Source organism: Ostrea edulis, chromosome 8 (assembly GCF_947568905.1).
Source record: "Ostrea edulis chromosome 8, xbOstEdul1.1, whole genome shotgun sequence".
NCBI classification, from domain to species: Eukaryota; Metazoa; Mollusca; class Bivalvia; order Ostreida; family Ostreidae; genus Ostrea; species Ostrea edulis.
Genome location: NC_079171.1, coordinates 61,411,865 through 61,435,141, shown reverse-complemented (window position 1 = coordinate 61,435,141; position 23,277 = coordinate 61,411,865). Strand labels below are relative to the sequence as shown.

Genomic DNA, 23,277 nt, shown 5'->3' with positions numbered 1-23,277 from the left:
TATGAGTCTTTTAGGAATAAATTTATTCAATTCGACACAAAATTCAATTTACAGAACATTCAAAATTAATAAATAGAGATAAGAATTCTAATTTAGATGATTTAAGATTTTTTCCTATTGAATTTGTGTCTTCTTTTTTTTCTCTCTCAATTTTTATAAAAAAGAAAAATTAAAATGGCTTTGTGCTGGATCCTCGATCTGGTAACGTTTGGATGATATAGTGGAGCTTACGGATAAGAATATAAAAATAAATTTCACATGAAAGAGACTAAACATTCTCTGTAGCTGTCCACACGGAATTTACAGGACATACTACTAGTCCATCTGTAAATATCTTATGTAGTTGTCTACAAGTAATTTACAGGACAAGTTACTAGTCAATCTGTAGATATACGAACATAACATGAAGGCTGTTACATAGATATCCGACAGATAGACAGACAGACAGATAGATAGACAGATAGTTAGACAGACAGACAGTTATACATACAGCCTGACAGACATCAAACAGACAGAAAGTTAGACAAACAGACAGATAAACAGACGGTTAGACAGACAGACAGATAGACAGACAGATAGTTAGACAGACAGACAGTTATACATACAGCCAAACAGACATCAAACAGACAGACAGTTAGACAAACAGATAGATAAACAGACGGTTAGACAGACAGACATCGAACAGACAGACAGTTAGACAAAGAGACAGACAAACAGACAGATAAACAGACAGATAGTTAGACAGACAGACAGATAGACATACAGCCAGACAGACAGATGAACAGACGGTTAGACAGACAGACATCAAACAGACAGACAGTTAGACAAACAGACAGACAGACAAGCAAACAAGAGTCAGTGGACGTGTAGGACCGATTTAGATACGTCTAAATCAAAAAGCAAATTCTAATCAACTACTTGTAACAAATAATTGTGCGTGATTTGATTGACAATCATTGATGTGGTAATTGGGCGTGATTTGATTGACAATCATTGATGTGGTAATTGGGCGTGGTTTGATTGACAATCATTGATGTGGTAACGGTTATTTTTGGATGTTACGTCACTCACCTGATGATACCGGGTCTCCGTTACATATCAAAGTGTCCTTCCCGTGGGACGCCAAAACGGTTGCTATGGATACTACATATATAAATTCTCGGAACATAATTGCTTAATCTGGAAAAAAAATATAATGAATTCAATTGATCATGGAAAATAATGACCATTAATGTTCTTGTTTAAATTCAAAGGATATCGACTTGAGTATAACATAGCCTTTACTGAGACCTTGATATATGTGCCTGTGTGTGTGTGTGTGGGGGGGGGGGGGGGGGGGGTAGGTAGGAAAGACGGGTATTCAGACACGGGATGGGGTTGTGGCTTTAGTTCACGGGGTATTCAGGCAGGGGATGGGGTTGTGCGGTATTCAGACAGGGGATGGGGTTGTGGGGTATCCAGACAGGGGATGGGGTTGTGGACAGGGGATGGGGTTGTGGGGTATTCAGACAGGGGATGGGGTTGTGGCTTTAGTGTGTGTGTGGGGGGGGGGGGGGTATTCAGACAGGGGATGGGGTTGTGGCTTTAATTTGCAGCTATCTGTATTTGATTCATGTTCTCTCATTACAGGATGTCTCCAAGGACTCAGGATACCCAAAAACATTTGGTGACTAATTTTTTAAAACCACTAACTTGTACATGTTTGGATATTGTAAAAACCCATATCTACCACAACCGTCTCCTAGAAAACCACCTTTATTTTTGCGTTATTCACGGTTCTTTACTTAAAATTCAATGGAAACATTGCCAAAAATCGAACGCCTTCACAAATGTTTGCTTGTTTGTGCATTTCATGTGTCAATGATCGATTTACATTGTTGTTTGATCAAATGATAGAAAATCCCTCGTAAACGTAGCAAAATCCTACTTCAGTTGGTGTGTCCGAAATGTTGAGTATCCTAAATGCATGATCAAGCATTACTAGTGTTGTATCATATACAACGAGACGGGGTTAAAAAAAAAAGGGGGGGGGTACAGGAGATCCAACTGTTCGTGGGTATAGAAAGGATTTTCTTTCTCTTTCTCAGATGAGAAGAAGAAGAATCGAACCGAAGCACTCGATCCCATTGTAGGCCATTACAAAAAATAGACGACAAATTGGTACGATCTTTTTTACTCTCCGTCCAGACACACAAAATGCACACTATCGACGGATGGGTAGTATTTCTAAGAGTACTAAGAGCAGTCTCTCTCTCTCTCTCTCTCTCTCTCTCTCTCTCTCTCTCTCTCTCTCTCTCAGATGGGGGAAGGGAGGGTGTATTATCCACCAATATCAACTATAGGTGTGTAATGTCTAATTTCCTGAATAGTTACCTATCTTACCGATAACCAACACTTATACGGAAGTTTTTATATACAGTGTATTATAACGTTTGTTGTTTACTTAAAAGATCTCCAGTGATACCCTTCCCAAATCCATCTACTCTCCGCCCTGACACATATTGAGAAACGTTGAACCCGGACAGAAAGTAACCAACAATTAATTAAAGGGAAGCGGCTTAAGATATTTGAACACAAGTCGACTGACAAAAGTATGATTTTTAGAGAGGTTATATACTATTTTAAAATCACCGAATCTTCATACTTACTGTTAATGATACAATAAAAATGTCCGCCCCTCCTGTTGCCGCCTGTCACGAGAGTCCAACACCGGGTGCCCTTAATGGACTGATAGGGAAGATAACGGGGCGCGGATCTCGTCGATAGCGAATACCTCCTGTGTAACAAAAGGAGCGGATCTCCTTTATCACGAGTGTTATCCGTTCAATGCGTGTTTATTTAACACGCTGATTGTTTAGTTAGATATTATAGAGGCCACACGTCTCAATCGATGTAGGGGGAAAACGCATACATGTGCAGGGTGCCACATGACATCCAAAATAATTTTATCTTTCTATCCGTACGTACAGATTTCTAACAATTTAAATAGGTTACAAAACTATGGATTAAATAGAGAAAAGGAGGGATATGAGAGAGAGAGAGAGAGAGAGAGAGAGAGAGAGAGAGAGAGAGAGAAATCAGTAACACTTTTTTGAGACAAGTATATGGGGTTGAAAGGGTGCGACATTTCAATATCCGCCACTTTTCATTATCAAATACACACCAATGCTGTGTATCGACAAGAAGACTATTAGAGTACTGCGGTCTGCAGGAGAAACCTACACCACATAACTCTAGCGATAGCTATTGGAATGGTATGTATATAGGGCGGCTTTATTGCAGAGAAACCAGTTTAGGTTTCATCTCGGTTTTTAATACTTTCCATTTATTTCCAAAACCGGTTTTGAACCAGTGTCAAACCAAAATCTGCTTTTCCATTTATTAGTCTTAAAATGAAACAGTTTCTGGAAAACTTGACCCCCCCCCCCCCCCCCCCCCCCCCCCAAGTGCGGTTTCAGCGGTTTTAACTCTGTTCGAGATGGAGACTGTGCAGAGATTTTGATACTGTAGTGCGGCGCTCGTCTCCAACAGTTTGATCGCATTTAGTAATTTCCTGATCATCCTTACTGTGTAAAATTCATTAAAGTTAAGGAGGTATGCTACACCAGAGAGATTTGATATGAAAGAAAAGTGGGGGATATGTACAACAATATTTTGAAACTGAAAACTTTTCTTTAGTTTATTTATAGTCAAAAACTACAGTTTTGGGTGAAAGCAATCTGAGAAAAATTTAAAACCCATGCTGGACTCGGAACACTCGATCTACATTTCAGCAGTCAACGTGCTAACCTACTGAGCTACTCAGTTATGTGAGTATTTTTTAAAATAGATAGATAGATAGATATTGCTGATATTTATATTTTCCACCATGTTTTAAAAGGAAGTCAGTCATTATGACGATGTAGAGTACCTCCTTAATTCAGAACACAGGACATTCCATTTCCGCCTTTTTAGTGCATGAGTATTAGTAGAACTGAGCACGGGGATATTTACACTCTCAGGCAAATGAAGATAAGGTGAATAAATGTCTCCTTCTGAGTGATTGTGAGAAGAAATCATATACATGTAGGTACGTATAAGTGCTATGCTACATGTACGTACGTATAAGTGTTATGCTACATCTGGGTACATATAAGTGATATGCTACATGTAGGTTCGTATAGGTGATATGCTACATCTGGGTACGTATAAGTGCTATGCTACATGTAAATACGTATAAGTGTTATGTTACATATAAGTACGTATAAGTGCTATGCTACATCTGGGTACGTATAAGTGCTATGCTACATCTGGGTACGTATGAGTGCTATGCTACATCTGGGTACGTATAGGTGCTATGCTACATCTGGGTACGTATAAGTGCTATGCTACATCTGGGTACGTATAAGTGCTATGCTACATCTGGGTACGTATAAGTGTTATGCTACATGTAGATACGTGTTTATGTAATATGCTACATGTTGACTAACTATTTCTGATGTTTTCTTTGAAACCGAAATTTTCCATTTAGTGTGAAAGCCTTACACCATCAAACCGGTATCGAAGATACTCAGGCGTAGAGAAGAATATCTATGAATTTAATTCAATTTTTGGTAGTTTTTGCCCTGTCCCCAAGGCCGTATCGGGGTGCAGGAGTCCTATATTTAACATTTATGTCCCCCCCCCCCTCTTGTCCCAAAGATGCTTCACTCCAATTTAAAAAAAAATTGGAATGACAGTTGTTAAGAAGAAGTTAAAAAGTCCTATTGTTCAACAATTTAATAACTGATCATTTTGGCCCCACCCCGGTACCAAAAGCCCTACACTTGGGATCATCAAATTTACAATATTTTGGTAAAGGACTACCTGTTCTTTCTAAATATCTATTCAGTTTCAATTAAAGTATCAACAGCACTAAAGAAGATGTTTAGTTTTAATTTAGTACCATTTGATAGCTTAGTTATACCCCCCGCAACAAGTTGTGAGGGGGGGGGGGGGGTATACTGGAATCGGGTTGTCCGTCTGTCTGTCCGTCCGTCCGTCCGTCTGTAGACGCAAGGGTTTCCGGACTCTAAAGCATTATCCTTTCCACCTACCGTCACCATATCATATATATGGACTACCCATGGAATGAAGATGTTCCCTATCGATTTTGGGGTCAAAAGGTCAAAGGTCAAGCGCACTGAACATCGAAGTAGCAATATGGTTTCCGGGCTCTAAAGCGCTATCCTTTCCACCTACAGTCACCATATCATACATATGGACTACCCAGGGGATGAAGATGTTCCCTATCGATTTTGGGGTCAAAAGGTCAAAGGTCAAGCGCACTGGACATCGAAGTAGCAATATGGTTTCCGGGCTCTAAAGCGTTATTCTTTCCACCTACAATCACCATATCATACACATGGACTAGCCATGGGATGAAGATGTTCCCTATTGATTTTGGGGTCAAAAGTCAAACGCACTGGACATCGAAGTAGCAATATGGTTTCCGAGCTCTAAAGCGTTATCCTTTCCACCTACAGTCAACATATCATACATATGGACTACCAATGGGATGAAGATGTTCCCTATCAATTTTGGGGTCAAAAGGTCAAAGGTCAAGCGCACTGGACATCAAAGTAGCAATATGGTTCGTTTTGTCATGCCATTTGTTTTTTACACTCAGAAAAGAGGTAGTTTATACCTATTACCAACACCCTTTGGGGGATTGGGGTAAGCGGGGGGTATTCTTAGTGAGCATTGCTCACAGTACCTCTTGTTTCATTATTAGATTAATAACACTAAAGAAAATGTTATTGAAGTGTTTTACACATAAACACTACATATACTAAACTTGGCCCCGCCCTGGGGTCAAAACCCCTATCTCAAGGATCATGAGATTTGCATTATTGGTAGAGGCCTTCCTGTTCTGCATCACTATGCATTTAGTTTTTCTTACCCATGTGCTGTTGTAGAGAAGAGTTCTGAAAATTGGTCAATTTTGGGCAGTTCTTCGCCCCGCACCTAGAGTCTTAGAGGTGCAGGGGTCCTGACATTTACAATGTACGTCCCCCGTGCCCAGATGCTTCCTTCCAAATTTGAAAAAAAAATTGGAATAGTATTACTAATCATCAAGAAGAAAATGTTCAATTGTTAACGCACGGCGCACGACGGACGACAACCAATCGCAATACGTCACCTTAGTCTACTCAGGTTAACTAAAAATCCCTTTAGAGAAATTCAAATCAAAATGACAGTGTCTGTTCACATTGGATTTTTACCAAGAGACCTTCACAATCGACAGCTGACATTTAGAAAAGTAGAAGATACATCCCCCCTTTTATAAACAAATTCATTTCCACGAAATTAATTCCGTCCCCACGCTCTGTGTGCACATAATGAAATGCACCACGACGACTCCCACAATGCATATCATATGGATTGTGTATTGAATGATTGATGCTTTCCGCCCTCAACAATTTTTCAGTTACATTGTGGCGCCCAGTTTTAATTGGTGGAAGAGAGAACCCAGATACAATTGACCCTGGAAGAGACCACCGGCCTTCCGAAAGTAAACTGGGGAACTTTCTCACTTACTGACGTGTGCGGGATTCGAACCCGCGCCGACCAGAGGTGAGAGGCCGTGTGATTTTGAGCGCGATGCTCTAACCACTTGGCCCTTTGTGAGGATGTAGTGCAATGCAGAACATCTTCGTTTGGAGTGAACGTGCTTAAAAACGCTGTGGTGGCAATTAATTTCTACAGTTATTCGTAGTCCACTTGATAGTGAGTATCTTGACACGAGGTCCATATCGCTCACATGAATCACCTCGACCCTTCAGTTGTTCAGCTGATGTGATTTTTTTCAATCTTTATTTCCATTAAATATTTTTACCCATTATACTGGGGGCCCAAGGATCACATTATGACTGAACATGAGTTCACATAATAAAGAACTGCCTAAACACTAATATGACTACCATGCTCTTGCTGTTCTGGATAAAACCAAGGTCATAGACCATGTATGATATGAAATACCTTGCCATACAAAACATGAAAGCTCTATCTTATTAAGTTCATTAGATTCTAAATAGGTCAGATTTTTATAAAATGTAAATTTTTCAGGTCAAGGTCATAAGGTCAAACACAAAAGTATAAGTGTGTCTTGTCATAAAGAATCTATCTACAAAATATGAAATCCCTACCTTAAATAATTCAGGATTAACTTACTAGATTATAATTTCTTAAAAGTAGGTCAAACTCAAAGTTCAAGCTCACAGGGTCAAAGGACATGATATTAAAGGTCTTGACATAAGAAATATATATACAAGATATGAAAGATCTACCTTAAATTGTTCAGGACATATTGGATAAATCAGATTTTTATCAAAAGTAGGTCAAACTTCCAGGTCAAGATCACACATCATTGCATCACATGCAAGGCAGTAAAGAATGTATATACACAATTTGAAAGCCCTCGTCTTAAGAAATAGTTCAAGATATATTTTTACTATAAATCAGCAAATGCCAAACTTTGAACCCCCCCCCCCCCAACCCCCCACCATGAAATGCAAAAAATTGGATCTACTCTATCTCAGGAAGCTTTTATGTAAATTTGAACTTTTCTGGCCCAGTGGTTCTGAAATGTTCCCTTATGTAAAACTTTAATCCCTTATTGTGGCCCTACCCTACCCCCGGGGACCATGATTGGAAGAAATTTGAATCTGCACTATGCCAGGAAGCTTTCATGTACTTTTGAATTTTTCTGGCCCAGCAGTTCTTGAGAATTTTATCAAATAACCCCACCCCATTTTTCATGATCATCTCCCCTTTGAAGGGGGCATGACCCTTCACTTGAACAAACTTGAATCCCCTTCAACCAAAGATGCTCTGTACCAAGTTTAATTGAAATTGTGCCAGTGGTTATGGAGAAGATAAGAATGTGAAAAGCTTACAAACTGACAGACGGATGGACAACTGACAAAATGTGATCAGAAAAGCTCACTTGAGCCTTTGACAACAATGGCTGTAGCTTAGTTATGGGTTCTCTTTGTGTAGCTAGCCCCACCAAAATAAACAAGTTGACGTTGTCTTTTTCCTTGCCTCTACACATTACTTAATATTTTGTAATTTTTAAATCTCTCAATAGAGTGTTCAACAAGAGATCTGTGTGTTGAAATGATACAATTTAGTCTGTGATGCCCTCTTCTTAAAAGTAAAACATTTCTACAATTAATTTGTTGTTCCGTGAATGACGTAACAATGGGCTGATGATAATGCATAAAAAAGTCCCGGTCCACCAATTTCTGGAAAATAAAGGTGACCTTCCAGTTCAGCATCTGCTGTGTCTAGTTCAAACTTTAAAACTGAAGGTTCAAAACATAGAAGACATATATACATGTCTAATTGAAACAAATAAAACATAAACAAAATAATTAGTTATTCTTATAAAATACATTTATTATCATCTGAATTAGGTCATTACACACTCTAGGAAAGACTTTTTCATTTGACAAATATAAACATGGTAACTTCTTAGTGTTAATAACAAGTAAAATATACATTGTAACTATTTATAGACATTATGTAATCTATATATATGATAACAAGCATGCTACAGGTCATCTCAAATGACACTGCCAAAAGACGCCTACAGTCTGCTGTCAAAAGTTTGCTACTAGCGAATGAACATAACAGTTTCTGTTTTCAAACAACAAGGACTAACAGTCCTATATTCAATTAATTCTCAACGGTTTTTTGGCATAAAGACAAAATATTACTTGAAAAAATCACTCATCTCTAAACACACTTGAAATTTTATTTAAGAAACTCTTCACTTTCAAATTTTGATAATCGATACCATTTACATTGAATACTCGTCAAACAGTAACTAGAAATAAAAACGATAATCAAACTTCTGCTGGAAAAATATTCATTTGGCATTTCTTTGCGTAAAATCGATTAGTCACCATTATGTACATATTATAAAAATAATCTCAAAAGTACAAAACGGGTATACATACGGTATAAAACATGGTCAAAATGATTAGTTTCCTTAACTCCACAAACCCTACCCTTTACTTATTAACATTGATAAATTAAACAAAGTTTAAAAAAACCCACAAGATATTGACCTTTATCTCAGGCTTAAAGTTTCTTTATATGATCTTTTATCAAATGAAACTGAGATTAAAAACTCAGATATAAATAACACAGGCTCTTTTCATTATCTGAGAGCCTGATGAACATATGGGATTTTATTTACAAAACTGAATTACAAGAAAACCCAGCCATTTCATCTTAAAACAAAAACCCTTGTTGATAGTAAATATTTCCTCCACCTTTTAACTTCCACGCCTCTTGGTCTAATAATCGTGTATTTATACAATAATGTTAGAGCACGAACCTACCCACATTGTCAGGATAACGCCCCCTTTTCACAGTTTAACAAGTGACAGGTTAATGTAAACATGGGGATTAAGGCATGAATGTAATTCATATGGAGTACGTAAAAAGATCTTTTTCCCATATCTAAATATTCTTTGGAATCTGTATTTTTTCGTGAAACATATCAATAATGTGGATATAACTACATGTACTCGTGCGTGTACGAGCTATCATGTAAAACCGTGGAATTAATCATGCATGAAAAATTACTCTGTACACAGTACAATATCACACTACTCTTGAGTTGCTTGTGAATTGACTAGCATTGTATATCTACAAGTATATATTCCGATAAATATATAAGTTAACGAGTGAGCTGGAATTAAAACACTGGTTAGCAACAAGAGTGACATCACAGTCTATAATCTGTTTGTATTATTGGGAAATTAAACTCAAAAATAAAATTCTTCAAAGAAGAAGATGGATTTCTATTTCAATATTTATCAGATAAACATCTCCCTGTATAGCCCTTTACTGGAAAAAGAAAATATTTGACAAAATTCTGGTGATTATTAATGAACAAGCAAGCTGGCATTTCAATTCACACCATTGACCAGTTCAAGTAGTTGTTTTGTAACTAGGACAAAATAAATCATACTTTGGTAAATATAACTGAATGTGGATTTGAATCATATCAAGATATATGCATACACTACTGCATGGACAATGGAGGTCATTATACATAGGCTTCGTGCCAGGCATGATTTAATCTAAAATGTTACATTACAAATGAAAGGGAGTGGAAACTGATAGACTTAAACTTAGAAGCCAATCAGAATCAGGGCTACAAATGCATGGAGTTCACCAGCCAATCAAAATCAAGGTTACAAATACATGGAGTTCACCAGCCAATCAAAATCACGGTTACAAATACATGGAGTTCACCAGCCAATCAAAATCAAAGTTACAAATACATAAATTTCAAATATCTAAAAGACAATTTAAAATAAGGAACAGCTATTGCTCAATCAATGATAAATATGTACTTGATACATGAATTATAGATGTAAAATAACCAGAGAATTTAAACAGGGAGGAGAAACTGACATTAGGACATGCATATAAGCAATGATGTACAGAGCTCTGTAAATCTGGTACATACAATGATGTACAGAACTCTGTAAATCTGGTACATACTTAATGATGTACAGAACTCTGTAAATCTGGTACATACTTAATGATGTACAGAACTCTGTAAATCTGGTACATACTTTGTAGGACTCGATAACCTACCCCAGACAGGTGTCCCTGACTAGATAGGAAGCACTGTTAATAGCCGGGATTAAGTCAAAAGCTCAACACACAGATCCCCCTCCACACACCCCACCCCCAATAAATAACACAATAACCATAAAGTTCATAGGGGTCACAGGCAATCACACTGCTTGGGTTCAAATGTCCTATTAAGTATAATACAAAATTGCTTGTGATTAGGTTGAAAATTGTGTTGAAGTCAAATTTTTCTCCATTCATGTTGAAGTTAAACATTTACATGGTAGCAACAACTATTAAAAAGAATATGTTCATATAGATTAAAACGTATATATATAAAAACATTTCAAATATCGCTTGAGCAGCTAAAACATCCGCATTTATGAAGAATAAATATGATTATATTGTGTATTCAGGATTCTAATTAAAAAAAAAAGTTATTATACTTTGGAATCACTCATGTGTATCAAAATTAAATTCAAATACTTTAGATTTATTCATGCATATCAAAACTGAGCTTAAATATTTTGGGTTTATTCATGAGCATTAAAATTAAGTTTAAATGTGTCAGATTTATTCAGGCGTATCAAAATTAAGTTTAAACACTTTGGATTTACTTTCTTGTGACTTTAGAATATGAACTTAATTCCTAGAAGACGAGCGGAGAAATTTTTATTTCACAAAAAAATAATTTCTTGCAAATTCAATAAACTCATGCATTTGCATCAAAATTGTTTACAGCGAAATTAATTGAATTCATTTAAAATACACATGCAGCATAACATACAGATTTTTGGCTTTACCGATTTATCTAGGAGAGTAAACGAATACTAGTTTGATCGAAAAATATTGTATGGTCGAGAGAATATGCGGTCATGTGTCACATGATGCTACATAATCAACACTGTAGCAAACAATACGCAAATTACCCCAGACAACGAGACTAGAATAATTACTCCAGACAACGAGACTAGAATAATTATCCCAGACGAGACTAGAATAATTACCCCAGACAACGAGACTAGAATAATTACCCCAGACAACGAGACTAGAATAATTACTCCAGACAACGAGACTAAAATAATTACCCCAGACAACGAGACTAGAATAATTACTCCAGACAACGAGACTAGAATAATTACCCCAGACAACGAGACTAGAATAAAAGAATAAACAAGATCCACATCAATAGTGAAAGTAGACAGATACTCTATACAAAGAAATTCCTCGGTCAAATGTAAAGTAACAGTCATCACTGAAATCCCCCCCCCCCCCCTCCCCTTCACTCCTCCTAAACCCTTGCTATCTTAGGAAAAATTAGTGTAAGGAAAAGGAAAGCTGTAGGCCACCATTAAACAGTCTTTAAAAAAAAACATCAGATCATCAATAAATAGCAAACATAACATAGATATACAGACACTGCTTCACATTGACTTGCTATGCCACTTAATGACACCAGTCACAGCGGACACTAAACTGTGGGAAACAAAGTTCAACCACAGCTCCTCTTTCTCCCTTCCCGGCAATAATTCACCCCATCCATGTCGATAACTACACCCCACCCCCAAAAACATGTCATTTGTCAATATATACCACCCCCACCCTCCTACATCATCCCTGATATCCCCCCCTCCATTATCCTTTGTAATATCTACCACCACCCATCCTCACCATCATCTCTACCACCCCCCTTCAACATCAACCCTGTCAATATCCCCCTCCCAATATAATCCCTGATAACATCCCCCTCTCCATCATTCTTTGTAATATCTGACACCCCCACCCCCATCATCCCATAAGCTTCAGCAGCAGTTCAGTCATTTTGTTCAAATGGATGTCCTGTGTATCTAATACTACTGCTACTGTGTTTCGTATTTTCAGGAATTACACAAACAAAATCATCCACTACTGCTTGACAGCTTTGACATATCAATGTTAAATAAATGGCTACAATTGAAGTATCTAGATCCGACTACATCATGAGAATACAGAATAAATTAAAAAACAAAAAACCAACATATAACAGAGAAAAGACTACTGGATAACATACATATACAAATATCTAACCAATCGAACGCACCCTTACAAAACAAAATTGTCTTACAATTTCCATCCAATCAAAATCTCTCTTGCAGTGGGTGTTTCCAAACAAATGAAAAGTCTCCTTTCATACTACAATTTTGTTTAAACCAATGAAAGTTTTCCTTGCACCAAATGAAATTGTCCCATGCATTGTAACACTTCCTTAGGCCTTAGGTAATTGCAGACCCTTCTGTTGTCAGGAGATGAGATCACAGATGAATGTCTTATGTACAGGGTGAAGATGAGACAAGATGGTGGCATTCTGGAAAAAAAAAACCATGATATTTGTAACAGTGCATCTCAAAAACTATTGCAAATTGCACTGAAGCTGAAGGAAACAAAACTAGATATTATTGTGATGGCAAGCATTATAAAAGGGCCCTGCTCTTGTTAAGTTCAAGGTATGTAACTCTTTCAAAATATGATCAACAAAGCCCACACTCAAACTTGACTTGTACCCCGTTTATACAATTTCATGTATGAATTTTCAAATCAATAACTGCAAAGATAGCGAACAAATCTGGAAAAGCATTTACAGGAACAGGCTGATCAATGTACAGACAGACAGACAGACACAGGCTGATCAATGTACAGACAGACAGACAGACAGACACAGGCTGATCAATGTACAGACAGACAGACACAGGCTGATCAATGTACAGACAGACACAGGCTGATCAATGTACAGACAGACACAGGCTGATCAATGTACAGACAGACAGACAGACAGACACAGGCTGATCAATGTACAGACAGACAGACACAGGCTGATCAATGTACAGACAGACACAGGCTGATCAATGTACAGACAGACAGACAGACACAGGCTGATCAATGTACAGACAGACAGACACAGGCTGATCAATGTACAGACAGACACAGACTGATCAATGTACAGCCAGACATAGGCTGATCAATGTACAGACAACATGTGAAACAAATGTCTCCCCAGCTCACCAAATTGGAAGTGCACCAAATGAAACCTCCTTCCCTTAATGTTCTGCATGGTATGGAGGAGAAAGCATGAGCATGAACATAGACATTATGAATTCCCATCAGCCACATAAGAGAAGTGTTCACACACTATTTTACACCCTATACCCTTCAGATTAGGGCTGGGACGATTCAGGGTTACCTCGATTCGGTTCGGTTTTGATTCAGAACAGCACGGTTCGGTTATTTTCGATTCAGTTCATGTTAGGTCCAATTTATCTAATGACACCACAAAAATTAACAATTTTAATGAGTAGCATATTTGATTTGATTTTATTCAGGTTATATAACTATATGTCGTCATTTGTAAGCATCATATCTATTCATAATGATATTTTATAACTTTGATAGAAAAAAGAAAACACTGACAGTCTATCAAATTTTGTTATATTAATGTGCTGCATAAGTTTTGGTTTGCACAGATTTATAGTGAATCTAAAATGTATATGATATTGTTTTCATTGGTATGCAAACATTCAACAATTTTATCAATTGAGAGTCTTTGAAAATCTCTCCTTTATTGATTTATACTTCTCTCATATGTGTCATTACCTACGATGTTGATTTCACTCCACCACTGACAGAAAATGCTATATGTCATGTAAAGATAAACTGCAATAATCTTACGGACCATATTCTGTTGGTATCTGATTGGTGAAAATTCTAACTCTCAACACAGTAGTGATTTAAGTCTCTGTTGCATAAAAAACCACGTTTTCAACATCACTCGGACGCCATATTTGTTGTTTTAGTGTAAGTAAAATCTAAACCGAACCGAACCGAAATCCGGAATTTGTAATCGGTGCATCGAATCGAATGTTATGAATCGCGGTGCACCGAAATTTTCGGTGCACCGCACAGCCCTACTTCAGATCCACTATAACTTTAAGGAAAACAATGGGATCCTCCTGTCCCTACAATACGCAGCAAATGGCATTGAAATATTGAACAAAATTTCAAGTCTATCGGATAAGCCATAAAAGAGAAGCGTTCACAAGCTATTTTAACATCCTCCATCCCTATTAAATCCATTATCACTTTTACGAATTCAAAATAATGAAATCCTCCCGTCCCAAAAATATGCACATCTACAAATCGCAATGAAGCATTGTACAAAGTTTAAAGTCTATCCGATAACCCATATAGGAGAAGTGTTCACAAACTATTTTACATCCTCCACCCCTCTTAGATCCACAATTACTTTTAGGAAAATCATTGGATCCTCCTGTCCCACACATATGCACATCTACAAATGGCAATGAAGCATTGTACAAAGTTTCAAGCCTTTCCGATAACCCATATAGGTAGAGAAGCGTTCACAAGCTATTTTACATCCTCCACCCCTCTTAGGTCCACTGTAACTTTAAGGAAAATCATTGGATCCTCCTGTCCCACAAATGTGCACATCTACAAATGGCAATGAAGCATTGTACAAAGTTTAAAGTCTATCCGATAAGCGATATAAGATGAGAAGCGTTCACAAGATTTTGTGACACACAGATGGACGGACGGACAAAAACAATGTCTCCCACTGAAAGAGCTTTATTGATACACAGGGTTTGTGTGGTGATTATAACATCAGAAGTGAACCACCAATTAAATTTCGGGATAAGCTGTCTACTCCAAAAACTTTTGTACAGATCTGAAGAGAGATATTAAGATGGAAAGAGAGGGAGAAAGAGATTAAGAGAGAGAGAGAGAGAGAGTTGTGCACACATGCAAATCAATTTTATGATGTTTTAGTAATTACTTCACGAAGATCCTTTTAATAGATTGACCTCCTTACTAATACAATTTTGGATCCACCCAAGAGACTTCTGAATCACATAAACATTTACCTATGTGCTGTTTCTTGCAGGGAGTTCTACTACATTCAGATGAATATTGACCGGCGATACATGTTCATATCCGCCCTTGGAACTCATTTGGTTTTGTATGGAATTGAGCTGTAAAAGAAAAGGGAAAGTAATACCAAAAACAGGGGGGACAACTGATACTTGCACAGTTCTTCCAACTACAGGTATCTTCTAAGATACTAGTGTTGTCCGAATACGTGTACGTATTATATAGACATTTCAATTTGTGTAACAAATGTGGAGCTGATTTTAAAATCTTCACATGAAATACAAATTCAGAAAGTCTTTAAATACCTTTTTCTTAAAAATTCAATGAATTCAGAATACAGAGAGCATCAATATATAATTTCTAATTATAAAAATAGAATTTATATCACACCATATATAAATCATATAAAAGGAAAAATATTTCCTTTCTCATGTCTGTGTGTCTGCCTTTGCCTGTGTCTGTCTGTCTCCCTATCTGTGTGTCTGCCTTTGCCTGTGTCTGTCTGTCTCCCTATCTGTGTGTCTGCCTTTGCCTGTGTCTGTCTGTCTGTCTCCCTATCTGTGTGTCTGCCTTTGCCTGTGTCTGTCTGTCTCCCTATCTGTGTGTCTGCCTTTGCCTGTGTCTGTCTGTCTATCCTTCTTTATCTGTTTCTTCATCTACCTACCTCTTTGCCTCTCTACCCCCCTTCTCTCTCTGTACATACACAGATGTTTTGTTTAGAGGCTACTTCTCCTGACCCTATGTGACCGGTATCTCTCTCTCCCTCTGTGTTTCTCCCCACTCTCTCTCTCCCTCTGTCTGTCTCTCTTTCTCTGTACTTACACAGACATTTTGTTTAGAGGCTACTTCTCCGGACCCTATGTGACGTATGTCTCTCTCTCCCCCTCTGTGTGTTTCTCTCCCTCTCTCTCTCCCTCTGTCTGTCTCTCTCTCTCTCTGTACTTACACAGACATTTTGTTTAGAGGCTACTTCTCCGGACCCTATGTGACCGATATGTCTCTCTCTCTCTCTCTGTCTGTCTGTACTTACACAGACATTTTGTTTAGAGGCTACTTCTCCGGACCCTATGTGACCCGTATGTCTGAAGTCTGTGGGATTCCCTATCATTGTAGCGTCAATCCGGCGCCGCCTCTTCTAGGAAAATACAAACATCTTTGTAATATTTTGCATGAATTGAACACTTTAATTCAAAAGTGAAAATGACAGAGTAACTCTTCTATATCTTGTAAATATCAGTTACAGTTTGAAAAAAATTCTTATCTATAGGTGTACTTTAGCAGCACAACTGTAGATCTCTGAAATAAAATATAAAACTTGGAGAGAGCTACAGATCCGTCCTTTATAATGTTCTAAAAAAAAATTCTGTGCTGTGAATTAAAGCTGTTGATAGCAGGTGGATTTATAGTAGTTTTCCCCTCCATTTTCCCACCAAGAGCAACAGTACTGCAGCTACATGTATTTCCAATGTCCAAGAGAGCTACCAATCTGCTGCTACATGTATTTCCCCTGTCCAAGAGAGCTACTGGTCTGCTGCTACATGTATTTCCCCTGTCCAAGAGAGCTACAATTTTGCTGCTACATGTATTTCCCCTGCCCCAGAGAGCTACAGTTCTGCTACATGAATTTCCCCTGTCCAAGAGAGATACAATTTTGCTGCTACATGCAATTCCCCTGCCCCAGAGAGTTACAATTCTGCTGCTATATGTACCTAAGGATATTACATGGAATTGTTCAATAATAAAAATTTCAGGATCCACTCCTTTGTTTACTTACAGTGGGCTGTGGTTGTTCTCCTACACAGCAGGTCATCAAGGAAAAGAGACCGTCTCCCATGCTGCTTAAAAAGTCTTATAACGGTCACTTGATACAGAGCTACTTTCTCAAAAATTTATTTCTTCAGTTGACCTTGACTCAGCCTTCTACAGATGACCTTGACCAGTGGTCCCTTTGGAGCTGGACCTTAGCTGTTAAATTGTAAAATGGTTCCCCAATTTTTGTGTAGGAAGGGTACAGAGCAGCTGGGGACTGTCACCATGGTGATGTCAAAATGATCTTAAAGTTCAGCTTCCATGTTCTTCAGAGTGGACCTGAAATATAAATTTCCAGGTTAATATAAAACCATATCAACTGATCAATACAAGTCTATAAATCATATATCACAATGGTAATTCCACGCCTCAATGTCCATTCTTCTTTGTCCCACATTGCAATCAAAATATCTCCACTCTTCACCATGGTCACACTGCCATCTTCAATATTAACTTAAGGAGGGAAAACACAACACAGAAATTGGATATTGATGGAAAGTGGAGGATACATGTATGTACAATAATGTTAATATATATTGAAATTGAAAGAAAACTTTATTTACTTTATTTAGACAAAAAAAAATACATTTCTTTCTCTGTACCTCAGTGTAACACCAAAGCTTCAGTCAAATGATTGAATTTTTTTTTTTTTTATTTTTTTTTATGATGACAACTTTACTCTCTCACCCTGCCTATGCAGTCTCCCTGTTCAGGTACCAGAATTTCAATAGGACATTTACAACTTCAGTCTATAGTGAAATTGCATTGATCAAAAATTCAAGTCTTTCGACCGAACATCACTGAAGTTGCTCTGAAAGTGCACCTGCTAAATTCTTTGAAAACTTTAAATTCTTTCTTTTTTCTGACTGAAAAGGGTAAGAGAGCAAAGTTTTCATCATAAAAACAAAAAAAATCAAAATGAATTTTTTTCTCTCTTAAGAAGCTGTATGATGGTGATCGAGCAGTGATAGCATGACAATTGCAGCAGATGTCTGATTTTTATATGACTGGAATTTCGACAGATGTCCGATTTTTATATGACTGGGATTTTGACAGATAACCATGATTACCCATGATTCTCAGCCTCCCCCAAACATCACATGAATCCAGCAGATTTTTCTGCATTTTGTATCATGTTCTTTCAATACATCTGTTTCACATTGTTTTGTATATTAAATTGCGTTATTATATTATTATGGTCTGGAACACTCTTTTAATCACTTTAATGTCATACCTTAATAAATACAGTAATACATAAATTAAAACTAGCGTCAGTGGGTGTTTATTTCTTTTATATAAAATAAAAAAAAAAACAGCCCCCCACCCCACCCCAACCCCCCAACCTCTGACACCCCCCTTCAAAGTCTGATTCTTATACGGAGCAACAATAATGAGTGCAACAGTATGATGTCAATATACCAAGGGCCACTGTAAACATCTTTTCAATCAATGTCACCCATCTTACATCAATATTATACCATTTAAATTGTACTCCTATTTTAGTATGAGGTCTTCATGTTAAAGGGTTTGCAATTTATTGAGCACATTTGATAGCTTGTTTGGTATTTCTATAATTTGATCTTGAAGAAGTGTAATATAAGGTGAAATGTCAGGGTTAGAAATTAACATATATGCCAGTCAGTCTGTCACTGCTTAAGAGTCTGGCGGACTGATTGACATTTGTTCTAGTCAGTCCGAAGGGACTATAGTCAATTTTCTAAAACGTCATTTTGGAAAAACTACTTATGGAATCTTAAACACTCATTTGGCATGCTTCTGTAGATATCACATGAACACAGTAAACATAAACCTCACTGACAAATAAGTGTTAAAATATTGAGTTCAATTCCATTATTTGAATTTAATGACATTAACGAAATAAGTTTAATCATATTTCATGAAAACTCCGGTGGACTGATAAATTTTTCTGCGGACTGGTTGAAATTATACCTTAATCAGTCTGGCTGGACTGGTGACATAAAAAGTTAACTTCAAGCCCTGAAAGTTGTATGGCAGTGCACACCTTAATCTCATTGATGGGTGTTCCATAGAACTCAAGTTTTCATGTCAAAATGTTCTAAAGTTAATGCAAGGGTCATATTTTTCTTAACTTGACCTTGAATGAAGAAATAGGTCATGGTCAAACATCTTGTGCTATACTGTCCTCTTTCAATTTTTCAAGATTGCATGAATTCCTTGTGTTGAATGGTTTCCAAGTTTATAGCCTGAGCCAGATTCTGAAGACCTTGACTATATAAACGGATCAAGGTCAAATTGTGGTGACATATTGGGCATATCCCTCCTTAATTATACCACCTCTTCATGTTCCAAGTTTGAAGCTGGGACAATTAAGAACAAAAAACAAAAAACAAAATACCTGACAAAAACAAAATGTCTCCCCTTTGACTAGAAGAAGTACTGACAATTCTATAAAAGCCTCAAGTTGAAACTTGGACGTCTGAAATTTTAAACTTTGACTGCTCCTGGTTGAACTTTTCGTTTATATGAGCCGTCGATAACCTTGAGACGTTCTCTACCGGCCTTCTGTCCTATCCCAATGTAACAAAACTAGAATTATAAATGTCGGAACAAGACCACATAATACATCTGGTGTATTTCCTGAGGCACGTTCTATATATATAGATCTAACTAGAAGATTTACACAGCATTGGTTTCCTGTCTCCTATAGGTTATATTGTTTCCTTTTTTAATGAGTGTGAAGTGCGGTAAAACAAGGCTTTATATACTACACGAATGAGGGGGATGTTAAGATAAATTATGATTAGTTAAGGATGAGGGGTAGAGATGGAATAATAACCGATAAAGTGATCCAGCCATAGGAATAAATTGTATGATTGATCCCTCCCTCTCTAGAATTTTTTACTCATATGGAGATGTCACCACTGCCAGTGAAGAGTTGCAACATTTAGGCCTATGTTTGACACTTATGGCCTTTGGGCAGGAAGGGATCTTTTTCGTGCCATACCTGTTGTGACACAGAACCTCAGTTGCCTTGCTCTTACAACAAGCAAGGGGTAATGAGGAACTATTCTAAACCAGGGATGATGATATAGAGATGCGATAAACCTAGGGTGTGATAAGAGTGATGTAATAAACCTGGCGTGTGATGAGATATTGATGTAATAAACCTGGGGTGTGATGAGATAGTGATGTAATAAACCTGGCATGTGATGAGATAGTGATGTAATAAACCTGGGGTGTGATGAGATAGTGATGTAATAAACCTGGCGTGTGATGAGATATAGTGATGTAATAAACCTGGCGTGTGATGAGATATAGTGATGTAATAAACCTGGCGTGTGATGAGATATAGTGATGTAATAAACCTGGGGTGTGATGAGATCTTGAGATGTAATAAACTATAAAATATATATAAAAGGACATTAATTCAGAGTCAAAACTTTTTTTTATCTACAAATTGCAATCAGATTATATGAATATGTATATTTTCTTTTTTATTATAAATAGTTTACCAGTAAATCCTTATTAAAACATTCTGACAGTTCACTATATTGTACAGCAAAACGCTTGCTTTATAACCTCATAAAATAGGTACGTTAAAGAATATGAAAAATAAATAAAAAAAACAAAAAAACCCCCCCAAAAACTGAAGAAGCAGCAATCAGCCTATAACCCTTATCTTCCCACTACAAGAAAAAGACCTTGTCATGATATGACATTTCAAATACCTTTAACAGATCAAATCATTACAGCTGTATAATTAAATGACTGTGACCATGTCCATTTTGATTTATCAACAATAAAATCCTCACAAACCTTCATATGGAGACATTGCCTTAGAACACTGTAAAATTACCAGTATCATGATCTGTTACTAGTGAGATATAAATAAATCTCCTGGTAGCTGAGGAATGTTCTGCACTTAAACATGCTAAACAAATTAGATAGCTATGTGATTTCAGATTTATTTCTTCCTTTTCTTGTTTTTTTTTTTACAAAAAAAAAAAAATACTTAAATACAGTGAATGAAATAGGAGTTAGAGAAACACCTGCACTCCCCGTTACATATGCACATGGCGATATGTATTTGAAAGCGTAGGGGGGCTGTGATATTGATTTTGATCAGGAATTTGGTTGCAAATATCTAACTTGTTACACTGTGATTAAAATTCCAACTAGATACAATATAACATGCTTTTAAGTCAATTTCACACAGCAAAACTGAGAGAGGATTCAGTGTTAACATAAAACTGATCATACTTTTAGTAAGCCAGACTCGATCAAGCTAAATTTGAACAGGAAACACTTAAGATATAGAAAACAAATAATGAAAAAAAAAAAAATCAGAATTTATCAATGTTCTTAAATATTTGTAAATGGCAGCGTTTCTCTCAGTGCAGATGCTTCGTTTGGGGAAATAATTCTAATACAATTCATAGGGGAAATTTCCTCACAAAGGCAACATAATCCCTTTTGATAGAAATGGTGTACTCCAGATTAATCCCTTACTTATTATAATGTACAACATATACTATTGATATTTCAAGTGGTCTTATTCCCTCTCTCATTATAGGGGGCATGTCATATCACCGATAAACACTGGTTAAATATGAGGTGGTTATAACAATTGGATAATTATAACACGTCACATGACCACGACAGCTACACTATTACAAAACTTTTGTTCACTTCTCTATTAATGTTAAACAGACAATTCCCCTACACTGTACCACCTCTAGAGTGCAAAGTTCATTAAATCTAAATGCACTAGGTTTAGAATTTATTTTTTCCCTGTATAAGTATAAAAAGCAAAACAGATAACCAATTGATATATCTATTAAAATGCTTCGTGCATCCAATTCTATGGCCTTGGGCATCAAATCCGTCCTCTAAATATATATATAATATAACTCTCATGCACTCTTTGGTGTATCGATCATTTAATACAACCAGTTCCAAACATCTAATGTTAGGCCAATACGATACTTTCGGGATATGCCGGAACGACCGATTATATTTGACGTTTATACACCACGGTCATGTGATAATAACCAATTGTAGGGCAAAGTTGATATCGATACATATGGTGTTTCGCTAACAGAGGGTCCGTAAAGAGCTATGCGCAGTCCCACGATGACGATCCAAGTCATTATTGGTGCTTAGTACCTTGGTGTAAATTAGATGGAAGGGAAAAGGCGCATTTAGACGCGTACCATTGGATGCAAGGCGTGAAGTTTTACCGACATCTTCAAGATATTCCCTAGATTTATTTCCCGCGCCGACTCGCATAATTTAATCAATTGTATTTTCCTATAAAATGGTTGTAGTTATTCCTTTCTTTCAAAGATAGCATTTAAATGCAGGAAATTGATAGCAATTGAAATATTCCATGTTTGTTTACTTAGTTGTTATTGTAATCCGGAAGTGACATGCCCTACAATTACGTTCAACGCGCGATAAAAGTCAGAGTGGATCCATATCTCGAAAGTCCCGTATTCAACTTAATTGATAGATTATCATCCCCGCCCGCCCCTCAAAAGTTGGCCCGCCCAAATTTTTTTTATTTTGCGAAACTTGCGATTTCCAGAATAGTTTCATGTCCGACTCCGGTATTCACACTTTTTGTTTACATTTTCGGTATAGGAACATGAAAACTCACGTAAAAAAAAAAAGAAGATTTATATGGTTTTCTTAATTTCTCGCGTTCTTACAGACGTAAATCTTGAAGAAGTTAGGCATATTTCTGTTATATCCTCAAATTAAAGCTTAACCTGTATATTGTATATAGTGTATGAAAATAGCATAGATTGATATCCATCTGCAATTAAATGATGCGGATCTGTTGGAAAAAAAAAACTTGTTTGTCTTTAATATTTCTCTCTCTCAAAAAAAAATTAATAATAATAAAATCCTCCCACTCGCCCTATACTTTTTGCTGACCCTGGA

At 36.9% G+C, this 23,277-nt stretch overlaps 1 protein-coding gene and 2 long non-coding RNA genes across 3 annotated transcripts in view; all 3 read right to left on the bottom strand.

The window, feature by feature from the left end:
• LOC125662497 (uncharacterized) overlaps positions 1 to 2,753 on the bottom strand; it is a 29,709-nt gene extending 26,956 nt beyond the window's left edge. The window contains exons 1-2 of the mRNA XM_048894736.2: positions 2,649 to 2,753; positions 1,072 to 1,179 (exon numbers count right to left, since the gene is read on the bottom strand). Coding sequence (XP_048750693.1) covers positions 1,072 to 1,168 — 97 coding nt within the window. The 5' untranslated portion in view covers positions 1,169 to 1,179; positions 2,649 to 2,753. The remainder of the gene's footprint in view (positions 1 to 1,071; positions 1,180 to 2,648) is intronic.
• Positions 2,754 to 8,396: 5,643 nt separating this feature from the next.
• LOC125662530 (uncharacterized) lies at positions 8,397 to 16,421 on the bottom strand. The gene is made up of 3 exons (XR_007365418.2): positions 16,363 to 16,421; positions 15,534 to 15,641; positions 8,397 to 12,964 (listed from the first exon to the last, which is right to left on the bottom strand). It is a non-coding gene; the product is annotated as an uncharacterized LOC125662530 (long non-coding RNA).
• A 261-nt stretch (positions 16,422 to 16,682) lies between these two features.
• Positions 16,683 to 23,277, bottom strand: part of LOC125662533 (uncharacterized) — an 11,246-nt gene continuing 4,651 nt past the window's right edge. Inside the window, exons 2-3 of the long non-coding RNA XR_007365421.2 lie at positions 17,315 to 17,628; positions 16,683 to 16,836 (exon numbers count right to left, since the gene is read on the bottom strand). This is a non-coding gene — a long non-coding RNA (uncharacterized LOC125662533). The remainder of the gene's footprint in view (positions 16,837 to 17,314; positions 17,629 to 23,277) is intronic.